Below are 12,245 nucleotides of genomic sequence, written 5' to 3'. Positions count from 1 at the left end.
TCGCCTAAGCGAGGGTCTATCGCCTAAGCGAGAATATCCCTCTCGCCTGAGCGAGGGCTCTTGGCTTGAGCGAGATATGCTGTAGGTTGGATGACTCTCTTAAATTGGTAAATTAGATTGTTGGTTATGATGTGTTTTGTATGAGGTATGAAGTTTGTGAATTGAAAGGCATGGTATGATCTATGTTATAAATTGTATAAATGATTATGCATGTTGGGAGGAGATTATATGTGGGGGAATTGTGAGCTTGGCATGATTTCTACATGAATTGTACATGAGAAGTTGGATACATATGTATATGCGTGTGGTCACAAACCTGGAATGAGCAACAATGAATCTTGATGGTTGGTAAACCTTTGGTATGGTTTTGGTATGAGGAGAAACACTTTACTCATGATTGGGAATAGCGAGTTGGTAATGATTCAACATATGAGAAATGAGGATTTGGTTATGGATTTTGGTTTGAAATCTTATGTGCAACGTATGTGTAAATTCTTGGCTGTTTATGTATGTTGGTCCGTGTCAGTGCTTAATTCCTTGGAATCTCTAGGTGAGACTTTCAGGGTTGCGCTTCAGTGGTCGGGACGTGATTCCATGGCCCCTGTTAGTGGGTGTCCATGGTGGTGCCCCATCTGTATAACTAGTGGTAAGGATTCAAGGTAAGGTTGCATCCTGACACTTTAAGGAGTCAGTTAGTCTCACCTAGAGCGGACTGACTCCTGTGGTGAGAGTAGCAGGAGGCCTAAAATTCATTAAGGACTAACCTTGTAGTGAGGGAAAATTGATTCATTGTAACACTTGTAACACATAGCTCGGGGGTGAGCAGAGGTATCCACCACAGGTGCAAGCATCCACTGAATCCGACCAGGTTATACGTATCCGGATGAGTCGAGTCGAGTCGTAGTGTATTGATTGAAAAGTCATAACATGCTTGTTTGTTGTATGGGTACTGGATGGTAAAAATATATTTGACTGTATGATGAAAATGTTGTCGGCTCTAGCTTACCCTGTTTGTTGTATGGTTGTATTGTATGTGGTTGTTCTTTCTGGCGATGATCATCAATTTGATTGATGGGAGCAGATGGACGAGGTTCTCGTGGTCAGCAAGGAAATGGCGATTCCGCTAGTTAGCCATCTGGGCTTGATTCTATTTTTCGTTATGGTCCTTTAGGGCTATGGCCCATATATTGTTTCATGCTTTAATACTCTACTCTCATTGTTAGACTTGTATCTGGTTTCCCGTTGGCATCGTGGTGTGCCCAGGTTGTAGGAGTTGTGTTAAGGATCCCAGGACTATGCTACAGTACTATCTTTGTGTGACGTTTCCTTTAATTTTGCTTAATAATTAAATGGAACGTTACAAAATGTCGATTACGATCTAAAACTTAAAAAGAAAATTCAAAGCAATTACATTATTTACTATAGATGATAGGGTTAAGTGGCTAGGTTAACAAATAAAAAAACATAAACATAAACAGCAAACAGAAAAGGTTTAGTATATATCTATGACAAACAAACAAAAAATTAAATTAGTTCAACTTTATATAATTGGTAAAAGAAATCCAGGAAACAATATATAAGAATTGATTTGAAATAAAATGGATCGAAGAAAAATGTTGAAAATTGATGCAAGATAATGTATCATATATAATTATATGATATTAGAAAAGAAGTATTGAAAAATTGCTACTATCTTTATTAAAAGTATAGTAAGAAATATAAATATAAAAAAAAATGTTACTAATTTATCCCATCAAATTAGTGATAGGTAAGTTTATCAATATAACATGTACCTTTACTTGTAAAAATTTATTTCAGTAGAATACCTTCAAACATCAAAATTGTTGCCTACGGGTATATTTTGAAAATTCAGTAGAAAAACAATAATACAAACTTAGTAAAAAAAAATTCAAATTTCTTATATAGCAATTGAAGACTATGTGATATTTGATGAATTAAGATAGACATTGTTGAAAGCAGAATAAATTCAGCTTTTTTCTATGTATATAAAACTAATTTAATAACATTTATTTAAAAGTAGTTATAAAAAGAATTGTGTTTTTTATCTAAATTTTTGCAACTGAATATGATTGGATGAAAGTGGAGCAGTGCTTATTTTGCAGAGTTTTTGAAGATTGATGTAGCTTGAGATAGAAAAATGTTTTTCCCCAGAAACGCAATGTATCTCTGAGAGGAAAAAGTAAAGAGCGTACTGAAAATGAGGAAAACAACGACACTTCTTTGTTCCCTTTAATCCATTTGGTGAAAATGATTTCGATTGAATCAGTCACAAAATAGGGATTTGCGAAAATGAAATTCACCAAAAATAGCTAAATTAATTTTCATTTTGATGCTCAAATTGAAAAGGTGTTGGCACTATATCAACTGCAAAACAACTGTTTTAACTTAATAATTTCACATCTCTTTAAAAGTGTAGTTATGTGAAAGCGATTGAGAATTAAGTATAAATCTCAGTTTCTTATTGATTAATGATGAGAAAATTGAATCATATATGAAAAAACAAAATTTTATTTTTTATGTAGATTGAACTTGTGTTTGATTATTACTGTGTCTCTCTGATAATTTTTATTATTTTTTTTAAAAAGCACGTAAAAGAATTTGACATTTATAGGGTTGCGTAATAGGTATATAGGTGAAGATGATAAGTATTGTGATGAAGTGAAGTTGGAAATTTGATGGATGATTGAAAGTGTGGTCAATGGCCTAGCTTCTGCTACTAACAATCACTTTCTATCTATAGAGCCCTCATCACATCTTATTAACTCAACAAAGTTTTAATGTTGCACAATAATGCAACAGATTCCAATATACCTGTAAGAATATATATTTTTTTTTGTGCAAAATACCTTTTTTATATCTTTCTTGTACAATAGGTTTAACTCATATTTATAATAATTATTGAATTTTTTCTTCAATTTTTTGTATTTTTACTTTGGTTCCAATATTTATTAAAAGAAATCTATGAATCATGACTTAAGCACATTATGTTGATGCACTAGAGTAAAAACATGTGCTTCCCTTTAATTGAATTGGAAATTATTTGTGCTCCCTGTATAAAAATTTATGAATGAAATAATTTAATTATTTCATGAATAAAACTTAATTTTGAATATTGTATTATCGTTTTTTTTTCTGAAATTTTGGTAGAAGTTTTATATTATTTTGGTGACGTGATAGTATATTTTATTCTCTTTGGTAGCATGTTTATATTTGAATTAAATTTTTAATTTATTAAATTTCTTTGATCTTTATTTACATATTTTGTAATTATTTAACGGGTCGATTATGCATAATATAATTTTATTATATTTGGTTAACATGAGTAATATAATTTGATATGATTGTAAATTCATCGAATGTGAGTATAATTGTATGACTTTTTTGTGGGAATGAGATTATTTAATTATCTCATTAATTAATTTTATATTATATTAATGTCAATCATGCTCATATTTTATTTTTACTTTTTTGATATAATGTACTTTGAATTTTATCTTATGTCAATTATTTATCTTGTACCCTTTCTTTATGACATGAGTTATGCATTATATTTTATTTCTTAATTTTTAATTATATTTCTTATTTATTATTATTTTGGACCCTTAGATGGGATCATAGTGATGAGAAATTTGGTATTATAACATGCATGTTTGATTGTGTGTTCAGAAACATTAATTTTTGATTGCACAATAATTGTGCATATTAAATGTTTCTTTATCGTTTTAATATTGACTTCTTTGCCTATGCAAATGACTTTGGTCTAAATTTTTAATGGGACAAATTTTGAGGATCGGAAAGAATATTTAGATTTGTATATGACAATTATCAATATGGACTCTTCTTTGAGAGAATAAGAGCCTCTAGAGCCTCTAGCTCTTACTCTTGAGTCCACTACTTTCTAGAGAGCTTCTTGTAAGAAATTAGAATACTCAAACAGAGTGTGTCTAATGGTGTAGAAATATATTGTGAGGAAGTCTATATGGTTCAACATGAAGACTTTTGCTAAATAAGGCAAAGAGCATTTGGTTTGCAGGTTGGAAAAGTCTATTTATGGGCTGAGATAAACTTCTACACAACGATATTTGAAAATTTACCATGTGGTCATTCTTTTGGCTTCAAGGAAAATAGCTCAAATAAGTGCATTTACTTGAAGACTACTGAGAATCATTTTATCATTCTTGTCTTATATGTTGATGATATTCGTCTTGATAGAATCATCGTTAAACTTTTGACTGAGACAAAATTTATGTTAAATAGCTACCTTGATACGATGGACCTTGGTGATGCCTATGTTGTTCTACGCATTCATTTTTTCGTGACAGGTCAAGTAACATTCTTGGATTGTCTTAGAGAGGATAAATTGATAAAGTCCTTAAAGGTTTAACTTGTATTTTTGCTTGCACCTATTAAAAAATGTGACAAACTCTCTAAATCTCAATGTCGTCAAAATGATAGATAATGATAGAGTTGAAATGGAAAAAGTTCCATATGCTTCCGCTATTGGTAGTTTAATGTATACTCAAGTTTTTACTTGTCCTGATATTGCTTTTTTATGTTACTACTTCAGGGAGATACTGAAGCGGCCCAATTTTGGGTAATTGAAACGCTGAGTCTTTAAATATTCGTAAGGAATCAAGAATCACATGTTGACTATTAAGAAGTATGATCAACTTCAACTCATTGGTTATTCTGATTCTAATTTTGTTGGTTGTCCTAAACAAACAAAAATTTAGTTTTTGGTTTTATGATGGAAGGAATAACTATTTCTAGGAAGAGTGTTAAATAAACTCTTACCGCGACTTCTACCATAAAGGCAATATGTTGTTATGAAGCACTAGTCATGGTGCCTTAAAAAATTAATTTTTACTTTCAAATTGTTGAAAGTATTTCTAAGCCACTTGTGATATATTGCGACAATACTGTTGTTATTCCTTTCTCTCAAAACAATAGAAGTTTTACTCGCTCAAAGCATTTTAATATAAAAATTTTGTTTGTTAGAGAGAAAGTTTTGAATTTTTAGACTATGATTGAGCATACTACTAAAAAAAATGATGTTAGTAGATCCTCTCACCAAAGGCTTAGCTATTGGAGTTTTTCAAAATCATGTAACTCATATGGCTATGGTTAAGTCTTTTGATGTACTGAGTTAGTGGGAGTCTGAGATTTATACTTTATATTATTATGGTTTTCATGATATGTAAATTTATCAACTGCGTCATTCTCATTACATCTCTTTTAATATATAAAAATGTATGAACTATTTTGGGATCACATATTTATTATGTTTTGGTTTTATTTTATTTATTATCCATTATTTATGAATTCTAAGCATACCGTAAACATCCTTATCAGATATGATATTTCTGATTCATGTTTAAATTTCTTAATCGACATTTGTGTTGATGTTGTAATTGACATAATTTATTTATTTATTAATGTTATCCAAGTGCGAGATTGTTGTATTTTATATAATTTTTTTATATAAATTATTATTCTCTATTTTATTATTATTGTAGATTAACATTAATCAATAAATTATATTATTTGTTAGTATCAATTATATTGCACATGATTATTAATTTTATAGATAATACATAATTTTAGGTTTTTTATGAATGGTTCGTGATGGGTTGGACTATTCAGTGAATGGTCTGTATGAACTTGACTGTTTAGTGAATGATTTATATGAACTTGACTGTTCAATGAACGATTTGTATGAACTTGACTGTTCATCCGTTGAAAGGTCCCTGATCTCTGCTGGTAAGCATATAAAATTGATATCATGTTAACTAGTTTGAGATAAAAAAATAAAACATTAGATATATAGTTTTTTGTTTTGAACATTCAGTTTTTTGGATGTACCTGACAACAAAGAAAATAATATTCTCACACCTTTCTAGAATAGATATTTCTATATTTCTACCTGATAACTAAGTATGCTTCCACATTATGCAATTAATATATTAGAGATAATTTCTTGTACACAAGATTTGATGCTCTTTTTGTCTTTTTCTATCATAATCTAAAGTATGCATGATTGAAAGTGTGGTCAATGGCCCAGCTTCTGCTAGTAACAATCACTTTCTATCTTTAGAGCCCTTATCACATGTTATTAATTCAACAAAGTTTTAATGTTGCACAATAATGCAATAGATTCCAATATTTGTGTGAGAACAAATTTTTTTTTTGTGCAAAATACTTTTTTGTATCTTTCTTGTACAATAGGCTTAACCCATATTTATAATAATTATTGAATTTTTTCTTCAATTTTTTTTACTTTGGTTCCAATATTTATTAAAAAAAATCAATATAATTATTTTGTTAAAATATGAAGAATTGACAGAATGATATGGAATTTTTCCTTTTACATATTTTGTTTAATTGAGAGAATCACATTAACTCAATCTAATAAATATTGAAACTACATTAAGTAAAAAAATATTAAACAATTAGAAAAAAAATATTAAACTTACTAACAAGTAGATTTTAAAAGTGAAATTTGCATTCACTCAAAATTCTAAATTATTTTAAAATAATGGTATGAAAAAAAACTATAAGATTAACTCAATATTAAAAATGAAGTTTGCATTCACTCAAAATTGTAAATTATTTTAAAATAATGGTATGAATTTTTTTTAAGATTTACTCAATCTACAAAATCAACTAATAAAATAAAGTGTAAGAAAATTGGAAATAATCTCTGGTCAAAACTTGTATAAACTTGTATATTGCTTGGTCCTTATACTTTTAAAAGTATTGGTTTTAGTTTTTAATTTTTCAATCGTGTCACAATTTATCCTATGTAGCAAATTATGTGTTATTTAATTTTTTTATAAAATAAAATATTTGTGTAGATCTAGCCCATGATTAATTAAAAAATAAATAAAAGAAGTTAAAAATCCATCATATGAATGTGTAAATAATAAGCATGGAGGTGTAGGAAAAGAAATAAGTTCACCCAACCACAATCTTATTATTATTATTATTATAATAATAATAATAATAAAATTATTAACATAATAGTAATAATATTATTATAATTAATATATAATAATAATATTTGTTGCTGGAAATAATTCAAACGTGAGTCAACGTCCCACGTTAAGTAGAAAAGACAAAGTTAAACACTATATAAAATGAAAAACTCATGAACTCATCATCTTAAGATTTTGAATGAAAAGTGATATCAAATATCTTAATATGTATTATTCAAAAATCTCAATTAGGTCCTAAGATTTTTTTTTAGTCTCAATTAGGTCCATATTTTTGAAGATGCGTAGCAATTAGGTTTATTCCGTTAGTATGATAGTAACGGTATTAAGGATGTGTCAAGTGTCAACTTCTCATTTTTTTGAATTTTTTATTTTTTATTTTAATTTAATTTATTTATTTTTTTGAAAATTATTCATGCCACATGTCACGTCAATATTGTGCCACGTGTCAAGTCAGTTAAAGTGACACGTGTCAAGTCATTGTCTGAATCTCAATTTGGTCCATATATTTGTTATTTTGATTACATTTAAGTCCATTTATTTTAAAAATACAACTTAAAATAAATATTATAAAACAATTATTGAGTTAAGATGACTATATTTATTCATTTTTAAAGTTTAGGGACCAAAATATATTGAAGTTTCGGACATGGACGAAATCCAATTTTGGATCAAAGTTCAGGGACTAAAAACATACTTAACCCTAAATTTTAAGTATATTATTAAGGCCTCCAAAAATTTTGGTCAAAATTCGTCACTGCTGGAAAATGATTGTTAAGAAACAGTCATCAACATGTCAACCCAACAGCGTGCCACATGTCAGAGTTAATATTTTATATTCAATTTGGTATCCATATTCGTTTTTTTTTTCAATTTAGTTCTAACATTTTTTTTTTAAAATGGAACAATTTCGTCTCTCTCCAAATTGAGACCAAATTTAATTTTTATATAAAAATTATAATGATCTTTTTATTAAAATTCACATTTTTTATGAAATATTTTTGTTTAAAGTTATAATTAGTTTAAAATTAGAATAAAAATTTTAAGGATGAGGACTAACACCATTGATCCTCATCCTTAAAATATTAAAGTTATTGTAATCCTTAAACCAAAATATTTAATAAAAATATGAATTTTAATTAAAATTATTATAACATTTATAGAAAAATTAAATTTGGTTTCAATTTGAAGAGATACAAAATTGCTCTATTTAAAAAAAATTAAGACTAAATTGAACAAAAATAACGAGACCAAATTGAATATAAAACATTGACTCTGACACATGGCACACGTTGTTGGGAGTTGACAAGTACACATTTAAAAGAAACACACAAAATAACACATGATCATGGCGGTTCATTACCATTTATTTAAACTGCGTTAGTAAAAAAAAAAAGGATAAAATTGAATAAAATTAACGAATATTGAGAAAAAAAATATTATAACAAAATTTATAAAACTGAACTAAAATAGGGATAAATATATAATTTTGATGAAGCATTTTATTAAGTATCACATGATTGACTTTGATACAATTATAAGGCTTTTCTAATTAATTGATATTGTACATAAAATTAAATTTTTAATGTGATAGCTGTTGTGTATATTATAAAGAGATTGTTTAATTTTATAGTATTATACACCGGTGAAACAATTAAACAGTAAAAAGAATATTTAAAATAGTTACAAGAAAGTGATCCTGACTAGGAATAGAATGACAATAGGAGTTTAATACATGGAACCTGAAGTGACGAATTTTATTGGGAAGAAACGAAGAACTTAGAAGTCATTATTATGATTGTCCCAGTGTTTCCTCGGTGGTGTCGAGGAACGAAATGAAAGAATGAAGGTTGTTTGAAGCAGTGGTTTGGTCTGCGAAATTGGTTTGCGTCCAGTTCTTGAGAAGTTCTTGGGAGCACAGTGGATGATAAGGTTGGTCCGAAGAAGGAGAGAATAAGAGGTCGTTGTTGCAGATATCGGTGAAATCGGAGTCGAGAAGATCAGAAAAACAGATATCTCCGACGTTGAAATCTGTGGTAGTGAGTTCCAGGTGGTGAGTCATAACAGCATCGGCGACAAGGTTTTGTTGTTGGTGGGAGTTGTCGGGGAGTTGCAGCATTGATGGGTGAGGGAAAAAGAGCTTAGTGCACTTGGTGGCTTTTGTACGGACTAGGTGGGAATCTAGTTTAGGATTGGGGATCTGTGTGCGACAAGAGGTTGAGGTTTTGTGGCCATCTTTCACCTTTTTACCTAAATTGGTGTTCCAATAATTCTTGATTTCATTGTCTGTTCGTCCTGGAAGCCTCCCTGCTATTAAAGACCATCTACACACAAAATCACACACCCTTCTCTTCTATTAAAATCTTTAATTTTGAATAATTTAAATTTATTAAGATAAGTAGGAAATGGAGACCTGTTTCCCAGGAGCTTGTGGAGTCTGATAATGAGTTCTTCTTCATCAGAGGTAATATTGCCTCGCTTAATATCAGGTCTGAGATAATTGAGCCATCGAAGTCTGCAACTTTTCCCACACCTTTTCAAACCTGCGTGCATATGTTTAAAAACAAAATTATAGGATTGTTTTGTAAGTAAGTATAAGGTAAAGAAGGAAATACCTGCTGTTTTGGGAAGGTTTCTCCATCTTCCTTCACCATGGAGTGTAATGTATTCTCTCAGGATTTTGTCTTCATCAGCTGTCCAAGCACCTCTATTCAAACCCTCCTTTGAACAACAAGGGCTTCTCCCCATTTTTCTCTCTCTTTTTCTTTCTGCTTCTCTGCTTCTCTGCTAGCTACTTTGCAAGTCTTTAGGAGTGTCCATACTTATATACCAATTATTTTATTATTATTATTATTATTATTATTATTAATCTTCATCTGAGTCTCGCAACTGAGTAAGAAAGTAAGTGACAGAAGATTACACACGTCATTCATGTCGCATATCTTCATTTCATCTCATTTCTCCTCACACAACACCAATCTTAGATTTTTCGACCACATTCATTGCGTTTCTTTAACACATCCACACATCTGCTACTCTTTTCAGAAACTCATCCATATATATATTGTGTGTGTTCTTTTTTTTTTTTTTTAAATGTGTTACATTTATTTCACTTATTTAGTAATTAGGAAGTAATGTGTAAAGATAAATTGTGAAAGAGAATTAGTAATATACATTATAAAGTAAAGACATGAATTATTTTGGAACAAATTACAAAACTACTAAAATTGCAAATCGTTTGGGAGGAATTGTATCATGTATTATTGATTTTAGTTGAGCATGTTAATTATATTATATTGTTCTTGAGTGTCTTCTTTATGCTTTTGAGTGAATATTGTCTATTAGCCTTATTTAGTTAAAGTTGTAGATTTCGAAGTAACTTTGCTTTTTGGCCACAAAAAATAAAACTATCAGTCTTATTACTATTGCTAATGTTAACATGACATTTATCGGACTAATTATTAATTTCAAACGGGATAACTTATTCTCTCATAAAATAATATTTCACCAAAGAAAAAAGTGTACTCTCTTAGACGATAATCATTATTGAAAATGGGATAATTATGAATTGCAATTATTTAATTAAATAGTTGGTTAATTATAACTAGTAAATTATTATGTGTCATACATGTAGCCTAAAAAAATCTACATAAATGATATGAGAGAAGATTAATTCTTATCACTCTCATTCTTATAATGATTAGGTCGTTTTGCTTTCCAGCTGAAAAAATAGTTGGAAAATTCAAATGTTAGTTTAGAATTGAAAGTTGAAAGTTAAAAGTTATTTAATATAAATTATCTGTTGTAGTATATGTATATGGCTTATATATAAATTTAAAATAACCAAACTAAATATACTTATATGATATTTTAGTATAAAACTTAATTTTATTTATTTGATAAAATACATTTGAAATTTGCTTATTTTAATTGTTCATTTACAAATTAATTATTTTTATTGCATAAAAAAAAATCATAGAATTAATGATGCAATATTAAGCAGTATAATAATGGAAATAGGGAATGTAATACTTCACAAACAAGAGATATTAGGGTTTATTATTTTTATTTTCAGATATATAGTGTTCATAGACCTTCAGTTTAAACAAGCACGTGTTCTTTTGACTAACATGCACGTGAGTTTGACTTAATTCCTTCATTTTTCATGCATCATACAATCTATCTTCCTTGCATTACTCTGATTGATTTTCTCAAGAAATCTGCACTTTTTTTCTCTGCTTTTGATTAACTTTGTAGCCGAGATTCTTTCAACTCACAAAAATGGAGCATGTATCCAACTAATTAATCTCTGTATGATTAATATAAGAGGAAAATTTTATTGAAAGTAGTGTGTTGTTATGATGAGTTTTGTTACCTAAAATTAGCTCTCTCAAACTGACTTTCTTACGAACCTCTTCGTGTTGGAAAGTTTGTTGTAGCAGTCAGCTCCAAGAATTTGTCAGACCAATATTTTTTATATGTTAATCAAAATTTATCGTTAATAATGATTTTTATATAATTATCGTAAAACTTAACCAACTTATGATGTAAAGTGTTCCAGAATGAGATGAAACTATAAATGTGTTCTTTACTATTTACGTTTAAATTTAATTTTGGTTTGGTCTTTGATCAAATTTTAATTTTAATTTTCGTCTCTACAATTTATTTGCATTAATAAAATGATGAATGAAGTTATCAATTAAGTGGTATAAGTGTGTTTTTTATTTTGGTCCTAAAACATTCTTACATTTTGTTTTTGTCCTCAATAATTTGTTTTCATTTTGACCATCTATAAATTTTTTATTTATGTTTTCACCCGTTGTTTACTGGCATTTTTTAAGCGATGATTTGTCTATCATTTGATTAAGTCAATAATTAAGTGGAATTAACATATGTATTTTTAAACTTTTTTAAAGGAAAAAATAATCATTTGTCTCAAATAAATTTGGTTTCGTTTCATTTAAAGTTTGTGTCCAGTGCTTCTTTAAACATTCAATATTTAATATTCAAAGTGTGAATCCTATAATGAAGCTTAATAAGTACGTAGACTTTTTATGTGTGATACTTAATGTTGTTTGAATTTTAGCGTCAAATTAGGATTACTGAAAGAAAATCACATTTATTATTATTATTTTCTTAAACAAAATAACTTTAAAAGAACTACATGTTTTAGTTTTAGTAAAAGAAATGAAAAATAAAAATAAATAAATATATATATATATATATAGCTAA

At 28.5% G+C, this 12,245-nt stretch overlaps 1 protein-coding gene across 1 annotated transcript; it reads right to left on the bottom strand.

Moving 5' to 3' along the window:
- Window positions 1-8,627: 8,627 nt before the first annotated feature.
- LOC114179332 (transcription factor MYB1-like) lies at window positions 8,628-9,997 on the bottom strand. Its single transcript, XM_028065645.2, has 3 exons — window positions 9,629-9,997; window positions 9,427-9,556; window positions 8,628-9,337 (listed from the first exon to the last, which is right to left on the bottom strand). Exons 1-3 carry the CDS (start codon window positions 9,759-9,761, stop codon window positions 8,806-8,808), a joined length of 795 nt encoding a protein of 264 aa, XP_027921446.1. The 5' UTR covers window positions 9,762-9,997; the 3' UTR covers window positions 8,628-8,805.
- Window positions 9,998-12,245: the final 2,248 nt, after the last annotated feature.

Source organism: Vigna unguiculata, chromosome 3, assembly GCF_037176805.1.
Source record: "Vigna unguiculata cultivar grain cowpea cultivar isolate G323 ecotype 2 chromosome 3, ASM3717680v1, whole genome shotgun sequence".
Taxonomy (NCBI): domain Eukaryota; kingdom Viridiplantae; phylum Streptophyta; class Magnoliopsida; order Fabales; family Fabaceae; genus Vigna; species Vigna unguiculata.
This window is presented reverse-complemented; position numbering and strand designations above follow the sequence as displayed.